Consider the following 22,391-nt stretch of genomic DNA (forward strand, 5'->3'; position numbering starts at 1 on the left):
TCTTGATTTTGTCAGACCAGGTTAAAGTAAACTAAATCAATACTTGCTTTGATTTTAGCACTAAAAATTCTACTTGACTTCTTGATGTCTACTTCACAACTTCCTGTAACAAATTCATTTTAGACAGATAATAAGCATTAATTGGGCCGTATTTAATCACAGTTTCATCTAATAGGCAACACAGACAAACCTTATTATCTTAATCTCCTCTTGTCTCCAAAGTGTCTATAAATATCTGCTATCTAGTCTATGTTGATGGCAGGTCAATTCTACAAGCTGGTTGAAAATGATCATGGCACTGCATGCAAGGATGAAATTTGGATGCTGACTTTGGAGCAGAACTCGTATCAATGGAGTACCTTTTCACTCCTGTCAAATTTAGTTTCCCACTTTGAAAACTCAGCCTGGAAAACAGGCTCAGTAACTATACTCAGAGACAAAAGATGTGAAACTGAAATTTAATTAACCATTAAATTTCAAAAAAAAAACCCCTCTCTAACTCTGTTTTTCATGCAGCCACTTCAGGTCTCTTTTCAGCTTCCTCTCTACTGATCTGCTATAAACTTCCATAGACATCTGGTTATCCTCAGCATCCCAAACCACACCAGGACTAGAGGGATATGCACATACTGTATGGCTAGAGATACACAGGGAAGGTCTACAGGTATGAGTTTCCCTGCTGAACTGAGCATGAGATCTCTGAGCAGCCACAGAATTAGAATCATAGAATGGCTCGGGTTCAAAGGGACCTCAAAGATCCTCCAGTTTTAACCTCTCTTCCATGGGCAGAGTTGCCAACCACTAAATCAAATACCAGCTCAGGCTGCCCAGGGCCCTGCCCAACATGGCCTTGAGCACCTCCAGGGATGGGGCACCACAGCTCTCTGGGCAGCCTGTGCCAGCACCTCATCACTCCGTCAGTGAAAAATTTTCCCAACATCTAATCTAAATCTTCCTTCTTTTAGCTTAAAACCATTTCACCTTGTCCTGTCACTATCTACCCATATAAAAAGCTGATTTTACCTTCCCTTTAAATACTAGAAGGCTGTAATGAGGTCTCCTCAGCGCCTTGTCTTATCCAGAATTACAGATACCTGCTTGGTGGAGGACCCAGCCAGCTGTGGAATCTTCTGACTTGAAGTCAATGGGTATTTTCCCACTGGCTTTAGTGAGAACAGGGTTTCACCTGGAGCTCAACAGCCTCAGCTGAACTTGTTTTCTCATTCAGCGTTTGCCCAGCCCCTGTCTCCAGCCACATAACAGACAAGTACCTGGAAGCTGTAAGCTTTTGGCTGAAGGGTAAGAGAAGTGTACCACTGCAGCAGCACAAATGCATCATAATTCACCAGGAAGAATCCTACTTTTACACCCAAGCAGATTTTGTTTTAAGAAACAGTGCTATCATACATCATTCTTTTAACATGATTTTTCCTGTTGGTTACACATAAGCTAGTGATTTTGCAAAGAGCAATGTACGTGAATGATTTTCAGAACATCTAGAGACAGTACTGATGACATAACTAAATACATGTGAGTTTAGGAACAGGGCTATCTTAGGGGTTAAGATACAACATGAAACTCTGTCCCCTAGTTTTAATATTCCAAATGCATTGCGGAAAAAAAAAATTCTTGGCCAGAAAACTGAATTTCCCTGAGTAACACTCAGAACCCATTAAAAATGTTCAGGTTATTAATATTAATTAATCAATTAATACTGTTATAATTAATTAATTATACAGTTGCCTGGAGTCCTAGAGAGGGATCTTTGTGTGCCTGAATTATAAAAAGATGACATTCTACTCCCGCAATGCAGGAGGAATTTTAAAATAACACAACTTTTAGAATATTCTTAGCACTTCTATTCTTCTTCAGCATTTGTGTTTAACATGCATTTGATTTTTGCAGCCACAGGATGGCATTCACTGCTGTGCAAAGGGTCAGTGGAATGTAAGTAGACTGTAGGCAATGCATTTTCCATCTGGGAAAGGGAAATATTTAATCAAAAAAGATTAATATAAACTCACTGTTTCCTACTGACGGGAGCCATTTATACAAGAACTTAATATCAAGATCTTACCATGCACAGCCCTTAAGGTTCGTGTTCTTACTGTGGGGATATCCAGGCCCTCAAAAGATACTTAGTTTGTTTGACTTCAGTACCCTGGGACTTCCTAAAGCCAGAGCAGCAATTCCAGCTTGGGACCCCAGCAATTGCGTGAAGCACTGTGCTTTTACTTCCATGGTTGATGGAATCACCATAACTCTTAAATGGACTCATACAGGCTCATAATTTACTGTTTATTTTCCTATTAAGGCTATATACAGAGTATACACATGGCATGGTAATGGGAAGATAGCTGAACCAAAGGGCCAAGGTGACCGATAATTGGACTGCAAACGTCAAAGCATGTGGTAGAAAAGCTGGATATATCAACCTGAACATCCTGCTCCCAGCTGTGAAATTAAAGTTAGGAACAGGCACAATCACCTACAAGATGTTCCAATTTATAGAGGTGGTCTGAAGGCAGCGGTAAGCAGCATCCAGTTAACTTCAGTAGGGATGTCCAAGGGTGCTGGTAAAATGACTGGATTTAGAGTGATGAGTAAGAATGTCGGACCAAAAGACAACCCAACAACGCTATTAACCTTTGTGAGACTGCCCTGCCAATAATGTGATCGGGGGGACAATAAAACATGGCGTGAGACAATACGCCCAAGTTGGTAATGCAAGGCCAATGTTATAGGGGAGAAAAACGAGAATTTTCATTGATACATTTTACGGGCCTCCAATGAGCCTTCACTGTGTGAAGTCCCTCTGATGAGTTGCTTTGTTGGTTTGCAGCAGAAGAGAGTGAAAAGTTTAAGGAGCTGCTTTGCTTTTGAGATAGTCTCAGGGGGTGTTAAATGGGCTAGGCACTTGGCTGGAAATAGCCGTGAGAAAGCTCCTGATTTATGGGAGCGCCTGAACAGCATAAGTGTATCCTGCCAGGCTCAGCACCGGAGGTGTGATCCCTTGGCAAAGGGCGATTGGAAACGTCAAAGCCAGGCACTAACCCTGATGTCAAGATGCTGGGGTCATGACATGCTCATGGTGTGGAGCCATGGCCACTGCCATCTGTACCACTGCTGCTTCCTTTAAGGAGCTGTATTGTAAATATGCAGATATAGTGCTTGTTCTCTGTAGCTCCTAGTTTTAGAAGTGGGAGATTAAGAGAGAGTCTAATCCACAGAATACTGATCTGACAAAATATCCATATCTTATTTACAGGGTCACTGGGGCAAAGGCAGTTTGTCAATCAAGAGAAGTTTAAGATGCAGTTCCTGTTTTGCTGCATGAGGCTGGTGAATCTGTGTTCAAGAACCTTCAAAAAATAGAGTGTGAATATATTATTGATCGAGCTGCTACTGTTCAGGCACCCAAGAGGAAGCAGGGGGTCTCAAGTTGAAGAGTTCACAGGTAGCTCTGAGTCCATGCTACGGAGAGGAGCAGAGGGAAGGAACACAAATTAGCCCTGCAAGAACTGATGGAGGTACTGAAAACACAGCCCCCAGCCCTGAGCAGAACAGTTTGCTCTGTCAAGAAGCAGGGTGAATAACAGCATCACACTGAGCACCATGCTGCAGCAGAGGGGATTCTTCTGGGAGCTCAGCAGCTTGCAGAAAGCTGGGTTCTGAGAGCTGCAGGAAACACAAAGTCCTCTGTATGCATCAGACTCCTCCTTATTAAAAAAGCCACAGCTTTGGATTGATACTTTCACAGGCAGAGGGATATTAGAATTGAATGTCTGAAGAGAAGACACTTAAAGCAAATATTAAAATGCCACTCCCTGGACAAGATGCTTGAGTTAAGACTTCAGTTGGGCTTGCAAAAAAATACTGAAATATCCTGAGCTGTAGATGTACTTGGTAAATGCCAGCACAAGGACAAGAGCTGGGCTTTAGTAGTGAAGTTTGTTCCACAAACATATATCCAAAGCTGCAGCACACAAGAGGGAGTTTGGGCAGCTCCATTTGAACAAAAGGGTGAGGAGAACAGGACGATATGCAAGCGAACCTCCTGTGTCAATTAATATTTTTGTTCCTTCAGCTATATGCTGTGGATTTCTTTTGAGATGAAGGTAATTGTCCCCTTATCTTACTTATCAACACGTATCCTGTTACCTTCTGTTTCTCACTCAGTTGAGAGGCCAAACCGCTATGACACTGCTCTATCGCATAACAAGACGTGGTCTCCGCTGAGATAAATTGGGCTGCCTAAAACTCAAGGCTTTCTGGATATTTCTTTTTCAGTATTTTTTTAAACTGTTGTCATGGTTAAGAAACAAAACCAACCAAACAAAACAAACAAGTGCCCACAGAAAATGACAAGTTTAGAATCTCCACATATTTTCCAATTAAGTCTTTAAAGTGCCTGCTTGGCCTTGGAGGTTAAGAATACATTTTTATTTAAACAATGCCTTAAACATTTTCTGGAATGGTGGTGGAAGGAAACAAGATCCATAGGGAAAAACAAATATATTTGAGGCTATGACAGAAAGTATTAAGATTTTTATTGGTATCTTGATTAAAGATAACATGTTGATTGAAGCCATAAATTGACAGACCACTATTAGCAATATTTACATCTTTTACTTTCCCAGGGAATGTGAAAAAAAAAATTCATTATTTTGATTCTGACATTTTTGCTCTCAATTATCTACGCTAGTCCTTGCTTTTGAATATTTAGAATATTCCTTGCCAAAGAAAGCATTATTTTTTGCCAAAACATAAAATGTACTCTTGAGCTGCTATGATAACATTTTCAACATCTCTGTATCATGAGATTAGCAAACAGCAATATTACACTTCAGAATGAGGAGATTAATCTGTTTCCTGACAACTTAAATTTGTTAGGCTGGGAAAAGAAAATTACTGCATCTGAGGGCAGATTTCATAGCACTTGATGCTTCAAGGCCTTTGTAAATTTGTTTTTAAATCATATCTTCATAAAAAGTAAAAGAATGGTTTGGTTTCTGATTATTATCAAGCTGCAGTCAGATAAGAAAAGCATTAGGACTCTTACGTTCCATGGTAATATATTTAGGGAGAAAGAAGGTGTCAAATATGCTTATTAAAGTGATGCTCAACCTGATTAGATGTTTTCTTATCTCTAGGTGTCTAGTAAATACATTAATTTGTGTCACGTTACAAATTATGCTAAATACTCCAATCTTATTTCATCACGTATTACACAATGATGTACTTTTGCCATAAGAAATTATTTTCAAAATAAAAAAAAAAGTAAATACATTCTGCATAATTTTGAATGGTATTTTTTCTCCCTTTTTAGTACGTATTTTTGCTCAAGTTGAATGTTGGAGGATTATGTGGAAGAGGGACAAAGTGGTAATCTGGTAAAACAAAAGAGCGGATGAAAAGGGAAATATAAAATATCAAAACACATTGCAGGCTGTGGTGAGAGGACTGTAAGGGATGTGGTGGGTGCCCCATCCCTGAAGACATTGAAGGTCAGGCTGGATGGGGCTCTGAGCACTTGATGGAGCTGTAGGTGTCCCTGTTCATTGCAGGGGAATTGGACTAGATGACCTTTAAGGGTTCCTTCTAACTCAAACCATTCTGATTCTATGTGATGAGACTCAAGGAAAATGGCGGTATATTGAAGATATGATAGAAAGAGGTTCTCAGCAACTGCACATCCTGGTGGGGCAGATTTTGGGTGATGAGGACCTGTCAGTGCATCACCAACACTGGAAATTATGAGACCCTGATAAGAGCAGGGTCTGGCAGACTAATAAGAGCATTAAGAATGTGGAGACTAAATAGATGTCAGAGGAAGAAGCAGGCAAAATGTGGGTGATGTGAGTCTAGTCTGACAGGTATATGACTCAAGGGAGTGGACCACAGGAGCAGGAATGGTCTTAACCATGATGGAGAAAAGAGGATCATGGGGAAGACAGAAAAATCTAACAGAACTTGCAAAAGGAAAGAGATATTCTGTTTTGTCCCTTATAGAATCATAGAAGCAATAGAGTTGGAAGAGACCAACTCTTGCAAGGGGCTGCCTGGAGATCAAAGAGCACGCAAGTGAGAACAATCAGATCAGGCTGAAGGTATCTTGGGAATCATCTGCAGTCAGACCCCATGGACATTGCGACAGGCTGTGATCAAAGAGCACGCCCCAAAGGACCCCATTATCCAAGCATGTTGAACTGGAGACTTGGTGCTGGGACCCCTACAGGCCGTATTGCAGGGTGGCTGGGTTTGGTGTGTGTGAAGGGTGGCAGCAAGTGAAGCATCCCTGAAAACATAGGACGGATTGGAAAGATGTGAAAATATCCCAGAATTAACTTTTTTTTAGAGATAACAAGCATGAATTCTGAGCATCTGAGACCAGGTCATCTGAGAAGAAAGGATGAATGGATACAAAACTTGTGGAACAGCAGATTTCTAAATGCTGGATTAATTAAAAGGCATTTAAGGATTTTCTGTGCCCAGAAGGGATTTTAGTACAGATGCAATGTGTTGCTGATGGGGAAAGAAGATGCTTTCTTGCCTTAAATCCAATGCTCAGCTGCCTTAGCCTGAGAGGCATGTAACGGGGACCTCCCCAAAATGTGTGTGTGCGTGCATATGTGTGTGCTCACACTTACAGACATAAATTAACAGTCTGGCAGCTGATGAGTGCTGCAAATGCTACAGAACACATGATACAGCACTAAAGCAGACATGCTTCAGAAAGCGTAGAGACTCTGCACATCTAAAATAGATTCAAATCATGTGAAAGACTTCCTGCTGCTCCTGCAGAAGATTAAAACATTGGTACATTCATCACACAAAGGTGAAATTTAGCAAAGCAGCGTGCCCTTCACAATGACTCTCTGTCTCACAAGCATGGAGCCTGGCCCTACAGACATCCTGAAAGGGCACATCCGACCAATTTGTGACTGGTAGGTGGGCTCCATCCTGTAAAAAGAGTGCTACAGATCTTAAGAAACATACAATGAAGAAAAACCCTGAGCTAATCTTTGAGCTAATCCATCAGCAGGAAAGCAGCATTCGACCAAACTCCTAAATCCTGACAGAAAAGAACTGGGTATAGATTAACCACAGAATTTGCCTACACAACCTTAGCACAAGGAATGATTTATAATACGAGAAGACCATTAATATATCCCTCTCTGTTTCAACAGCATTTAACACATGGCTGCAGACCTAATTTTCAAACCACACAATAATGTTTGGTGTTTTAATAATACTTTTCCATCCCATTTACATTGATCTAATGCTCTGCCATCTCATACTTCTGCAAACAGAGCAGAAAAAACAGGTGTTGGGTGTATTTTAAATTGCTTTTCTCTCATGTGTTAACTCACCCATTTCCAGTCATACCTGGGGAAATGCAGCCATGGGTGCCAGTGCTTAATTCCTTCATTCTGGGTATTACCAAGGATAACCTCCAGTACTTGAAGGGAGCTTACAAGCAGGAGGGGGACCGACTTTTTACATGGTCTGTTAGTGATAGGACAAGGGGGAATAGCTTTAAGCTAAAAGAAGGGAAATTAAGGTTAGATGTTAGGAAGAAATTCTGGATTGTAAGGCCCTGGCACATGCTGCCCAGAGAAGCTGTGGGTGCCCCAATCCTGGAGGTGCACAAGGCCAGGCTGGATGGGCCCTGGGCAGCCTGAGCTGGTGGGGGGAAACCAGCCCATGGCAGGGGTTGGAGCTGGGTGGGCTTTATGGTCCCTTCCAACCTAAGTCATTCCATGATTCTATGAATTTCAAAAAAATTACTGCTTCTAAAACTGGACTAAGGACTCTACTTGGGGTGAGCAAGAGAACCCACTGAGCCCCCAGGATAATAAAAAATACTTCCCCCTCCCTGCACTGACATCATAGATAGCTTAACATAATACTAGTAATCCAAAAGGTCACTTTCTTGTACTATTTGGCTTCACAGCTGCATGATGCTAAGTCTGGTGAGATTTTAATTAGGTCCAGAGGGTTCAGAAAACGCTGATGCTCAGGACCTAGCAGGGTGGCAGCCTGCAGGCTGGATTTGCTCTCTGGCACAATTCCACCTTTTCTGTAATGCTGTTGAAAGAGTTGGGGAATGCCTGATAAGACAGCACAAGAACCCTATAGGCTGAGTATCTGCTTCTATGCCTGCACGTGACGAGGGGCTTAAAGCTGAGACCTGCTGCTGGATTGCTGTGGGTCCATAGGAAATCCCAGATGAGCATTTGATGCCCAGCACGAAAAAGCTGACAGTGCTATGCTTTATGGATTTTCATTTCTTCATTTCATGACCCAACAGTTCAGGTCAGTGATTCATGAAATCTGTAAAACAAGCTACCTCCCCTCTGCCAACTCCAGATACATGCAAATCATTCCTAACTAAGGCAAAGCTCTGAGCAATCAGAAATGGGATTTTTCTAATGAGACACAGCACCTGTGTTAGACAGCAGTGTGTGAACCGAAGCACCGGCCCTTTACATCTCTGATCTTGCTATGCACGTATGAACCTGAATTAGTATGTGCAAAATCATCCATATCTTCACACTGGATTTTCTTCAGGTTGAATACTAGGAAAAAATTCTTTTTTGAAAGAGTGGTGAGGCACTGGCACAGGCTGCCCAGGGAGGTGGTGGAATCACTGTCCCTGGAGGTGTTCAGGAGCTGCAGAGATGTGGCACTGAGGGACGTGGTTGGTGGGCATCATGGGGTGGGTTAGGGTTGGACTAGGGGATCTTAGTGGTCTTTTCTAACCTTAATGATTCTATGATTCCATGTAACTTTTCATCTAAATGGCTAACAGGTTTTTAAACTTGTGTGGTTAGAAAATTAGGGATTTAAATACAAAACTTTTTTTTTTTTTTAAATCAAACTTATATTGCCCATTGTTTCCTCCCCATTTCTAGGCAGACTTGCTGTCCAGCAGAACATTATTTTGGAGAAGACATGCCCAGGGCAGTATTCCACTGCAGATGAAGAATCTATTGACAAACTGGGGGAAAAATCAAATCTGTTCCAAGAGCTGAAGAGTGACTAAATAATAAATGAGCTGTGCTTCTTTATTTTAATAACCAAACAAGTTAACACAAGCTTACAATACATCTATAAAAGCTCTATAAATATTTAACTCATTGCCATAACTGTCAAACACTCATAAGATAAAACAAAGTTTTTCATACTAAGTTATGAAGACCTTTGATTTAGGAAGTTCATTGAATATAGAAAAGAAGATTGCTTTTCTTCACTACTGTCGGTAACCTAAATCAATAGACAAACCAAACCAGTATGAGGTGCCATGTAAGAACTTCAGTGTGGCATTAGGTTATCATTAGACAGCTCAAGCACTCTCCAAGAAAGGCCAGAATCAGATATTTGGATATAAGTGATCAGTAATTGAACTGCTTGTGGAATGTTTATCCTTTGCATCATCCTTGTGACAGCATGTGTAGAGCATTTGGAAGAGAAACAACCTAATCTTGAGAGAGCTAAAAGAGTTAGATGAACAGTATCTCAAAAAAATGAAGACTGAAATCAACCATAAGCACAAGGCCAAAAGCAAACAAAGCATCCTCAGGAGTGACTTAAAAGTCTACAAATTGTGTGGAAATGTCACAGCCATTCTTAGCACGTTCAGCCTCTCAAGGCCATTTGTATTTCATTCAATAACTTGAGATGAGCTGAGGGTCACAGCTATTGATATACAGAGACCTATTCCTGCCCCTTGCCTCTAATATATATTATGTCATCAGACCTGTGTGTACATTTCCCATTGGCAATCTGAACTTCGCATGGAAGGAATTTGAATAGACAGTTTTTTTTTTCATTCAAACTTATCTTGCCCTACTGTAATAATTTTATGGAGTTTTTTTTTCTTATTTAATAACAAAGCAAAATTAAAATTCCTCACGCATGAAGAAAAACACAGTCTTTCCAATGCTTAGGCTTTGTCATCTGTGTTACTTCTCAAGTCGCTATCTAAAATAAAAGGACATCTGGGAGCTATTTAAATTTGCAGTAGTCGAGGAAAAGAGAAGAATCTGTAAAAACGCCATCCCTTAATTATTTTGCAGTTTAAAATTCCTGTTCCTATCTCTTGTGCTGAGGCCACTAAGCAAGCAACATTTTCAGTGATGCACTTGATGATTCTTCATCTTATTGGATCACATTAGCTAGAGACGATAGTCTGTGCAGGGAGACCACTTATCAGTGCAGACAGATGAATCACACCAGGACTCTCCCTGTGTTTTGCTGCATAAGACTTTATGCATGAGTACACATTAGAAGCAGAGCGCAATGTCATATGCAAATCTGTCTCTGAAAGAGAGTTTTAACCTCGGGTCACCTCCTGCCTTTGCAAAGTTGTTGGCTACTTCTGAAAATAGTAACTCGACGGAAAAAAAAATAATAATCATCATGAGGGGAGAGGAAGGGGGGTGAGAGCAGTATGTGCGTTTCCAGAAGGCTGGTGCACAGACAGCTCCTGAGAAACAGAGTGTGTGGGGTGGGATCAGCAGCACGGGGTGAGAGAGCCCAGACTCTGCCCTTCTGCGCTAGGAACACTGGGCTGGGCCAGACCCAGCACTGCAGAGCCCGTCCTGCAGGCAGCTCCACCTCTGGGACAGCATCCTCTGCTGATAAACCTGCTGGGATGAGATGAGCTCTGCTGTTTTTAGAACTGTTTCATTACATCCCTTTCTTCTTTTCTTTCCTTTTTTTTTCCCCCTTACTTAGAAGTTCACATTCAAGTTCAAAGCATCAGCATTCAAAGTGGACATTATGACACAGCTTTCATTGTCTCTTTAGAAAGTTTTCTCTTTACACTGATTGTTCCTCTACAAATCCTTTCAGACATCCTTGAAATAATAATAAGAAAGCAGTTCTCATTTCTCCCAAGCACCAACCTTCTGCAAAGCTTTAACTAATCATTTTTAAACTCGAGCTAGAATAAGAGGCTGTTTACCTACACTTCTAATTTCCCTTGCATCATCTGATAAGCTTCAGTGTTAAAATGGAGAGGCATGTGGCTTTGGAGCCATTAAAAACTCAGACAAAATGTTCAATCAGACACACTGCCTCATTTTTACCCCATTACCAGCATGTCACCAAGAAAAAATGCAGCTTTCTCTGCCAAATGTGGGCAATGCTAAAGATCCATGAAACAAATGGTTACACAGATTCGTAATCCAGAGTTTAAGCAATCAATGTTCTGTAGAGTACCATTCAGCTACATAAACCCAATGAACTTCAGCTTTTGTACTTCTGCTGTGAAAAATACACACGAGCATATTGCCATACTGCTGCCCGTGCTCTTCAGAAAGCACGCCAGCTTCCCACAAAGGACTCCTTACTTCAGGCATCACCAGCAGTGAAGGGTACAGCCTAAATGAATAGGCTCTAAGGCAAAACAAGGTTAAATATATTAAGTTCTTGCGTGGGAGATCTTGGAGAAAAAGCGGAGGATGGCAGAGAACACAGCACTGGTTCAATGCTGAGCCACCAGCATGGTGTTTGGGGGAAGATCTGAGAGGTTGCACTATTTTAGAGTGCTGCTTTTCAGGATTTTAGGCCCTCTCCCCCCCGAGACCACGGCCATAAAGGTTCCAGCAGGTTTCTCCCCTGTGCTATCGTAGACCAAATTCCAAATGGAAAAAAATGACTGTCCCTCCATCCAAACATCCCCCGCAATTACAACTTCTTATTAAATGCATGGAAATTTGAAATGGTTTTGGAAGGCTGCAATTACAGCACATTATTACTTTGTCTTCTAATTACTGCACATAAATACATGCCATCTAACAGTTTATTGCCCCTTCTAACTGTACTTACGGTAAACAGAAACCAATACACACGCTTCATGCAGCCCATGTATTTTGACACTTGCATCAGATTTACCAATTTATCTTCATTACAACCCCTTGCACTGTTACCGTCACTCTTCTCGGAGCTATGCTAAGACGTCATGGTGGGAAGATGGATGAGGCTCATGTACACGGACTTGCTGCAGCAGCAAGGCACTTGAGAGGCACAGTCACCCTTCCAACTGCACCAAGTTGGCTAAAAATCAGTTGCATTAGGCCAATGCTACACTCTCGTTTCTCCTCCTCATTAATTATGGTACATGACTTAGTCCTTGGAACGCTAAGTCTGTTGTAGCAGTAGTTTGAAGCCTAGTTGCTCTGTCACCGTGGCAAAGATTTAAAGTTCTGACCATGCTACTAGCAACTACTTTTATTCCATCAACAGGCTGAAAATAGGTGATCTGTGTCAAAACAGACATTAGAAGATATTTCTGAATGAATCTACAACAATAAATCTAAACCTAGTTTGGAATAACAGAGATCTGCTATGACTACAATTGTCAAAAGTGGCCAAATGAGTTAAAAGCCTGCATTCCGTCAGGTTGTCGAGGGGAGGCTGAAAAGCCTCAGCACTTTAAAAGCACCAATACATTATATTCCTCTGTCGAGAAGATGAAGAGGTCACGTCTCACTACAGATGATTTACCTCTCCAATCATAACATTCTGGCATTTCAAAGAACTGCACGCTGAAGGCTGTAACACTTCTGGCTCATTCTTTTGCTAAATGCAGATCTTGCAACCCAGCAACCCAAACTGTTCAGCAGTGGGTGTATGTCGTAAAGATTTTCCCTGTTGGAGGCTCAGGTAAGCCAGCATCTCCCATAGTGCATTCAGAAATCACTCAGACTCAGAAAGCATACACTCAGATACACTTCCCGGGCTGAATGAGCAAGTCAGTGAGCTGTAGCCTGGATGAAACAATCCTCTCCTATCAAGGTGCACATGTACATTGAAAAGCAGACCAGGAATTATTCATATTCTGGACATCTCCAAATCAGCTGACATGACAGAAGGCTGTAGATCCTGCATGAAATGCTTTACTTTTAATGCTTATTCTTGAGCCTCCGTCACTCCAGTAGCTGTTTGCATATAATCCCATGGGAAAATCAGTACAGGTAAAGCTGCCAGACCAGTATTAGGAGGCAACTACAAAAAAGTGTGAGGAAAAAACTGGCAGCCTGTTTTCCATAGCTCAAACTCCACTTGCATTCCCCAGTTTCATATTTCTATCTCTAGTAAATTGATGTAACTCAAGAGAAGAATTAAGTACTAAACCAAAAATTAGTATGGACAACACCTATCGAGAAAAAGAAAGAAGTGAAAGTAAGAAAAGAAGGAAGCCTATAGCCATAGTGCTGATCTGTTCTATTACTGAAAGAAGATACACATAGATCACCTGAAAACTGCAATTACACCTCTCCTGGAAATACATTATTGTTTCCATACCTTGCAAAGTGAGCAGGTAACTGTAAGAATTGCCTTTCTTGTTTCGGATGAGTAATTACTTTATCCCAATTACAGACTTTTCAAGAAAGAGTGTGAAATAAAACAAATACTTTTGGTATTTGTGCAATTAAGTGCTCATTTCCCCCTGTTTCTGGCAGAAGCATTCCCTTAGTAAGAATCCACTAAAGAAGAGACCATCCTGCATAAAATCTAGTGACATCCAATCTCCACCAAAGCAGAAAAATGCTCCCTGATACCAAGCACCGAATAAAACCTGCACCCTTCCAACGCATTACAGATGTGTCAAAAAAATTAAGCCTTCAACTCGGGAGCTGAAAAAAAACAGTGTTGGCAGTGCCACAATCAATGAAAGATGTGACAGAAGAAATACATTTTTTTCAAAGAAGGTAATTCAGTGAGGAAGGAAGAAGAGATAGATGGACGATCTGGGCTTAAATACAGTCAGCCCTCGCTGAGAATTCATGTTTCCTCTGACACAGACAGGCATAGGAGAGTCACTCTAAGCCATCACCTGGAGATAGCAATGGCATGCAGAATTAATAAGGACTAACACCACTCATGTTTATAGAATTGTCAAATCGTAGAATATCCTGAGTTAGAAGGGACCCATAAGGATTATTGAGTCCAGCTCCTGGCTCCACACAGCACCAGCCAAAACCCAAACCCAATGTCTGAGAGCACTGACATGTTAGCTCATCTTGTTTTCCAGATAATTTTTGCAATGATGTAGAAATACTGCTGCTAATGGAATCTACCTGGGAAGCAAGGGCCAGCATGTAATAGCATCCCTGTCAAATTCAGGCAGAAAAAAAGACAGCTTATTAAATATAATTAACAAGTTGTATCTAGGAAAGGTTTGTCAGTGCTTCACGCTTGCACTGGGCATAAGAGACAAAAGATTGTCAGGTCAGGCCCCATCAGAGCTTTTCAAATGGAGCCAAATTTGCTGTCTTTTATAGCAGACAGACTACTGGGAGGAAGGTATGAAATGGAGCTGGAAGGGAAACATTGCACTATGGGAAGATCATGATTGTCTTGGCAATTAAGGCCTTCCCGGGGGGTTAATTACACACAGCAAGCCAGGCATTTTATAAAATGCTTTTTGAGAGCGTCACAAGAACGTGCACACCTTGGCAAGGCTAGCTGTGGAACTCCAGCAGCTTATTTGTTCTGATCCAGGGCATTCGCCTTCCAACAGGCAGAGATGGTCAGCGCTCCTTAGCAGCTCAAGACGTTGATCTGGCCATCGAGCCAAATGCCTCTCCTGGACAGCACCCCCAGCTGGGTTTTACAACGTGGTCCTGTCCCCACTTCTCCATGAGACTGTCCCAAACCTCCACATTCAGGTGTTTTTCTTCTCTATAGCCTGCCCTCCATTTGGTTTCGCTGCTCCCCACTTACAGAATCATAGAATTATTAAGGTTGGAAAAGATCACTAAGATCATCTAGTCCAACCACCAACCCATCACCACCACCATGACGCTGGGAGCACCCTATGATGCTTTCCCGTGAGCGCGCTTCCAGTCTTTAGAATCTAATAGACAGTTATTTTCACAAATGAGACAAAAACCAGAGGAAGGAATATATTAAACTGTATTGTATTGATAACTAAAGCCTAATTCTTATAAGCATTTTTTTTTGTTTTTCGTTCTTTCTGCTGTAATAGTAAAACTTCCTCATCACTATGGGAATCCTCTGGCAAGTGTGATTTTGGCATGTTTCACTGAGATCTCTTAGGGAAGCACATGAATGCAAAAGAGACTTATAGGCCTAAGGTTCTCATCAATATATATATTTCAAAATCAATGCCAATTTCATTCAGTTTACGACCTTCTCTGACCGTATAAACTGGAAAGCTTGCAGTTATTTGAACACATGATTACTTAACAGTTTCCAATTTAATAAATCTTCACAAGGGCAAAATCCTTTTATTCCCTTCCATTTATTTATGGCCTGGAATGTGTGGGAATCTACAGTGAATTATCAAGGAAAAAAACCCACATAAAACCATGTTCAGTAGTAAATTAACCCTTCGTTCCTGTGTTCTGCACTTGGCAAGAACAATTTTGGATTTCTAGCAAAAAAAAACCAACCAAACATGGAATATAAAAAACTGTATTTTACTGCATTTTGCTGTGAAATAGTGATTCCACTGGGAACTATTTTATCCAGATGCTTTTTAACTCGTATGCATTTGAAAATAATTTCCTAAAATTTATGGTGGTAATGATTGATGATGTGGGACAATATGGCTCTATTTCACTTGTACCAACATGAATCAAGAACTCCTCTTTTTACAAACTGACAAGAGAACAGTCAAGGACCTTCTATCCAAAGGAAAGCATTACCATGGTGTACAGCAGTGCAAAAGAAGAGGTGGTAAACAGTATGCAAAGATATGACTCTGTATCCAACACACTGAAGCCATTTATAAAGAGAAACATTCCGTTAAGATTAGATCAAGGAAATGGTTGATGCCCACTGTTTAGAGGGCAATTTTTTATTTGCAATTGTCACTGGTAGTCCCAATGAGCAAAAATTAAGGAATTAGCCATTGATTCTGAAGATGCAGTGAAAGAGAGTAAGGTCAAAATTTGCCTTCATCCAACAGAATATTCTGAATCTTAGATTTGAGATGAAAACTCTAAACATGCTTAACTTCAGAGACAGAAAACATTCCAGTACATTTCAAGGTTACTCAGGGTGCAAGAAGTTCTGACTATACAAATCTTGGCAGGGTTGAGGTGATTCCACTACTTTTAGAAAAAGTGTTTTCCTCTGGAATATTCTACAGTTCTCTTACAAATAAAATTTAAAGGCTACCATAAAAGATTTAACTGAAGTAGATTAGAGGTGGAGAACAAATGTTGTGCACATTCGTTCTATTTTTTTCCTGTGCTTGTGAATTGTAAAATGTAGTTTTTCTTCTACATAATCAAGCAATTCCCATCTTTGTGTGAGTCAGTCATATATTGAGAGAAGGGAGAATTCCACTCTCTTGGCATAGGAAGAAATGATTTTAAACTACAAAAATCAGTTAACCTTTTAACATATATTTTCCACTTAATCTTACCTCCAAAAAATGCTCTGCTTGCTGTTCTCGATCCAATTTTCTTGATGTTGTTGTAATCAGACCTGTGAACAGAGAATGATATTTGACTGTCAATACCAGTTGAAAAATACATATCTCTATCGACCAGAAGACCAAATTCATTTTTCAAACACTCAAAGGGAAAAAATCTATTTGAAGCTATATCAGACACAGATTTCCTGACATCTGTCAAGCCTTTTCTTTTGCAGCACAGCCATTATGACTTTCTGACTAACAATGAATCTTTGCAGAAAAATGCTGCGAGAAAAGTAACCGAAAAACAGTTAGCTGTGCATCTCTTCTGAACATGCTACATTTATTACACTGAATAAAACACCTTACTAAAGAATCACTATTTGTCTTATGATTAAGTGCTTCATTGAATCATTTGCATTTGACTGAGATCCTTCCATAAAAAACTTCCTTAAAGATTTCAGAGTTCTTAAACAATTAATGGGATAGGATGCTGATTGCCTCCATGCCAAGAATACTTGACAAAGAAGATTATTTCTGCAATAACTACTTGTATACATAATGATTTCCAAATGTAATCATTCTAATGCATTAAAGGTTTTGTACCACAATTTCATCAATTTGTTCCATGATCAAATTGAGTCTTTAAAATAAGTACCCCATTACATGAGGATGATCAAGATTTCTTTTAAATCAATGTACTTTTACAAATGATTAACCTCTTGTGAGACTTATACCAAGTAAAGAAAATGAAGTACTTTCAAAGTTCCCTCATGAAAAGTGATGCATGCTGTTCTATGAACACAAGTTAGTTTTTACTTTTTCTCAGTAGAGATTTAGAGGTCATATTTGAGTTTCCCCCATACAAAACATTTCTTTGGATGGGGAAATTCATTGTTTGAGTGTTTTCTGATAGATTTGGATGATAGTAAAGGGATTGACTTTTCCTAGAGCTAAAGATGTTTTCAGAAACAACGCCAGGGGACAAAGTAGTTCTTAAGAACTCCTCCTCTGTAAGACTATCAACAAAGACAGGAAAAGAAATACTCCCTGTAGTGCTTACAAGATCTACTTTTTCAATCAGATCAGTCAATCACCTAAACACAAATCCATGATGACTGTGGATTCTTCAGAAAACAGTTGCAACAGCATCTTACATCTACATAGTGCCTCTAGTCCCCAGAGGTTTCTACAGCTGCAACTCCTCATACATGGCCACCTTCTACTTAGAGGAATCACTTATCTATTTTGGTGAGAAGTAGGGGGGAGACACTGTGGATAAAGAAGGGAAAACAGTACTTGAAGTAATGGACAGGAAAGTCCTGTCTGCCTCCCGTATTTCAGGCTCATTATGAGATCTACCAGACCCCAGAAGTGACACCCAAGGGGATATCGCAGGCACCAGATTGGATCATTAGAGCAATCTCTGTAATATTATTACATGGAAGAACAACCAGGTGCTGGCAAAAGGCTGAAAAAGCAAAACAACTGGTATTTCCTGCGCCAAGCAATTGTAAGTATTCAAAACAGTTACACCATATGGGAGACTTCTACTCCCTGCATGAGTTTAAACAGACTTGACAGCATGGATGACAAATTGGTGTCATTCACACAAGATCCCCCACGTCTAGAGAGAATGCAAAGACACAAGGAAGAAGTTCTAAGTTATGAAAGAGGTGTAGCTTCAATAAATTGTTAAAACAAAAAATTCAAATTTGAGAAATCCTTATTTGTCCCGTTCACTGTCACTACAGACATTTATTGTGCATGACTTAACCTCAGTAAGTAATATGATCATTTTTTATACCATCTTTCACATTCATCCTTCTTAATGGGGTACTATGAACTACAAGGACCTTCCCCTTAAATAATAAATATTTAGAGTATTTACTATGCTGAAATATTAGTCAATTCGCTCCACATAGCACGGAATGCCCAGGCAACACTGTAAATCATAGATGTCTGTCCCTATCACCTACTTCAGGCAAAAGATTTCACTTCTGCTTTGAAGACCAAGAGCTAACATCTGACACTGAGCATCACTCACAGAATTTATAGTGCCTGTCTTTCACTAGTAGAACTAAAGCAGTCTCACAGAATCGCTGTTCCCTCTACAGGTTTGGGACTTTTCTTTTTTTTTCTTCTTTTTTTTCAGTGTAGAGTCTTTTGGACTGCCATAATGGTCAGAGTGCTTGCAGAACCAAATTTACTTCTAAAGGAGGCATATGAACATATGGCAAGAATCTACAACAAAAGTGCATATATTTTAAAATGAACAGATCTTAACAGATTTAGTATCAAGACAGCAGCTGCTCCTGAAGGACAGGTAACCAATCAAACAGAATCAACAACTTAGACAGAATACTAAAATGCAGCTGCCCTTAAGAAGTGCAAGGCAATACTTCCATGCAGAGTTCTACAACAAATATTTATCTTATTATGGTCATGTATTGGTACAGATATGAATCTGGTCCTTTCAGATTATAAAACTGCATTTCAGGCAACTCAGTTTTAGACCTACCATTAAAAGTGAAAAAGATTCCAGTTATGTTTAAATAAAGTGGCTTTACTACACCAGTTCCTTCATGAGTTTCTTGCTGCGACCCTCTTGTATTCAGTACAAATACATAATAGAAGTAATTTTTAGCAGGACATTTAACTTTCTTTTACAGATCGAGGGCAACTGAGAGAAACTTGGTTTTGCATAAGAGAATACATCCCAACTGCAGATCTTCTCTATATGCATTGTATCATCATGCTGTTACGTTAGAAAGACAGTATCTAAAGAAAATAACTCACAGGGAAATACAAGCCTGAAGTAATGAAGTTGTGCTGCACTGATATAAAATCTCAGGGGGACAATGATGAAAAATGACCATTTCTTTTTTTCCCATCTTCAATATGTGCCATAGCTCTTGTAGACACAGCCATCTGGTCAACTGTCCGAAGCCAGCTGGGAGATATAGCAGGCATTTTTCACAAAATAGCAAATACGCTAACAAGCTTCAGAAGTCATACCACACCTCTCAGATGGTTTATCTGAAATTTCCAGGGAAACAACATGATCTTGCTAGGTCCAGGAGATATTTCTAACTGTGATGATTCTTAAAGAACAGCCAGGAAAGTGAAGAGAAAAACTGGGTGTGATAGAAAAGTTATTTGTGATAAAATCATCATCTCACAAGCAGGGTTACATGATTCTGTTCCCTTAATTTCTTGCTTTTTCTTGAATTTCTGACTTAAAGCATCTCTCTGTACATCCTGGCACCTCTTCTCCTCAGGTCACATAACAGCCTTTCTGATAAATTCAGAAACATCGCTTGATCCAGTATTTCAGCTTGGAGATAACCATGTTCTTATGTAACTTGCTTTTCTACAAAGCCTCTTACTTTTGATATTGGAATACTTTTCCCATCCTAAATAAATTAACAGTTATTTTTGTCCTCGTGTTTAGAAAGGATGGAAGGTGACTGAGCTCACCCTGTGCTGTATGTCCCACCAACCTGCAGGACAAAGTCACAAGCCGGTTCTGAATTTTGGCTGGTCCTGTATGGAGCCAGGAGTTGGACTTGATGATCCATATAGGTCCCTTCTAACTCGGGTTATTCTATGACTCCGTGATTCTAAGCCCCAGCTAACACTGACTGCAAGACATCCTTCCGACACCTCACTGCACGCTGGGTAGGACTTTAGGTCATTGTTCCTTGTGGTATTTACCTCAAAGAGGAAATGCAGCCTGTGGATGGAGAAGGGCTTAGAGCTTAGGTGCAGCAGCTACAGAGACACAGGAGCAGAGGCAAGACCAAAAGTAAGAAATCCCGACACTTTCACCAATTAATCAATCTGCATAATGTTCAGCCAATGCCCCATCTTGGAAACAAATCACTGGTTATCCAAATAATCAGAAATCAAGACATTTAAACAACTCTTAGCACTGATTATTGGCAAAATGCTTATAGCACATTGCAGATGCAAAGTGGAGAAAGGAAAAAGTTTAGTGAAAGATTAAAACCTGTATGAGTTTGCTTTTGAAATGAGTGAAGCATGCTGTTCCTAGTGAGCAAATGAGGAAGGTTAGCTTATCACCAAATGATACCTCAATCATCATGTCTTAAAGTTAATGTCAGGAATGCGTGTGCCGATGGAGGCGTGCAAACGTATGCTTATTTATACACAGGATGACATAAAGTCAGGAATAGTTATGAATTCAGCAATATGACCAATGCTTTATAATGGGTTTTAAAGAAAACTATTTTTATTAGTAATAAAGCCATCAAACCTGGCAGAGCAGTAGCGACTTGTTGGTTCTATCATGTCACCTGTGTTATATTTTGTTATTCAGAACCGGAACAGTGTTCTGTCTTAGAAGGAGTCTTCTGTGATGCATTGTATTTTTTGAACAGCGTTCTGCTTGGACGCTTAGACATGTGGCTATGCCAGTTGAATGTATCTGAGAAATACCTCAAAATACTCATTGCTCTCTGATGATATGCAGGTAGTTGGCTCAATCTAGAGTAATTCTACTGCAGTCAAGGCAGCTCCACAAATTTATGCTAGCAAAGAATTTTGTACAGGGCCTGTAATCTTTGCATTTTTATTGTCAAGAACACATGAAAGAAAGAAGAAAATTATTAACTTATTTAACGTAAACAAAGCAAACAGATTTATACTTCATGTAATTCGAGGCCAAAATCTTTCATTTCAGTAAGCTCAGTATCTAAATTTGCATTTTGATATACTTTCTCAGAAGCTTGTGATACTGCCACTTATTCCTACTGTGGCTCCAAAATTTAAATTGAAATCTAACATTTTTGCCAATTTGTATCAAAGTTTGTATTGTACAGTACAGAAAATGGAAACATATTTTATATGATGGCCTAAAGCTAGCACAGATACTTATGTTTATGGTTATTTTTATTATTAACTTGCCAAGAAACATGGAGTAATATGCAAGCAGGGTGAGAGTCGTGAGAAAAACAGACAGATGACTAAAGGCAAATAATGACTTGCCACATACTATCATAGAATCATGGAATGGCTTGGGCTGGAAGGGACCACAAAGCCCACCCAGCTCCAACCCACTGCCATGGGCTGGTTGACCCCCACGAGCTCAGGCTGCCAGGGCCCATCCAGCCTGGCCTTGAGCACCTCCAGGGATGGGGCACCACAGCTCTCTGGGCAGCCTGTGCCAGGGCCTCACCGTCCTCTCAGTAAAGAATTTCCCCCTAACATTTAACTTAAATCTCCCCACTGATAGTTTAAAACTGTTCCCCCTTGTCCACTCGCTACACTCCATGACAGATTCCCTTCCCACCTTTTCTTCAGGCACCTTTTAGGTCACCATGACGTCCTTCCAGAGACTTCTCTTCTCTGGGATGAATAACCGAGCTCCTTCAGCCTGTCTCCATAGGAGAGGTGCTCCAACCCTCTGAGCATCCTCATGACCTCCTCTGGACCTGTTCCAGCAGCCCCATGTCCTTGTGCTGGGGGACCCAGACCTGGGTGCAGTACCATAGTGGGGCCTCATGAGAAACCTCCACATGTCTTGTGTGCTTATGTAAACAGACAACTCTATAGAAATGCATACATAGAACTGTATATATAGTTCAGCACTTGAGTACGTATATGACATTTTACATATACCCAATGAGTGAATGTTAAAAACTATCCTAAAATACACTTATTTAGAGAGGTATATTAGTTCTGGGGTTTACCAGTGTTTATTCTTTCTATATATATGTATTGTTTTAAAAATTTGTGTTAGAAATAAATTAATCCATGGACTTAAAGAGCCATGGAAGAAAAAATGACTGAGATCTGTTGAACAGAAAGCCTATAGCAGAGGAAGTCTCTAAACTCTTGAACAGTGCAGAGGGAAACGCTGCGGCATGTTTGTGTCTTCTGATGCTTATTCTCTGTGCATCCAGATTAGCCCACGGCTGCAGGTGTGATCCTGAACTAACCTAAACTTTGACTTAGAAGAAATTCA

The 22,391-nt window shown here is 40.3% G+C and overlaps 1 protein-coding gene across 1 annotated transcript in view; it reads right to left on the reverse strand.

The window, feature by feature from the left end:
- The window catches only part of FAT3 (FAT atypical cadherin 3), a 347,711-nt gene that overhangs the window by 119,103 nt on the left and 206,217 nt on the right, over nt 1-22,391 (reverse strand). Inside the window, exon 4 of the mRNA XM_021382213.1 lies at nt 16,412-16,473. Within this exon, the coding sequence (XP_021237888.1) occupies nt 16,412-16,473 (62 nt within the window). The remainder of the gene's footprint in view (nt 1-16,411; nt 16,474-22,391) is intronic.

The sequence above is a fragment of the Numida meleagris genome, chromosome 1 (genome assembly GCF_002078875.1).
Source record: "Numida meleagris isolate 19003 breed g44 Domestic line chromosome 1, NumMel1.0, whole genome shotgun sequence".
NCBI classification, from domain to species: domain Eukaryota; kingdom Metazoa; phylum Chordata; class Aves; order Galliformes; family Numididae; genus Numida; species Numida meleagris.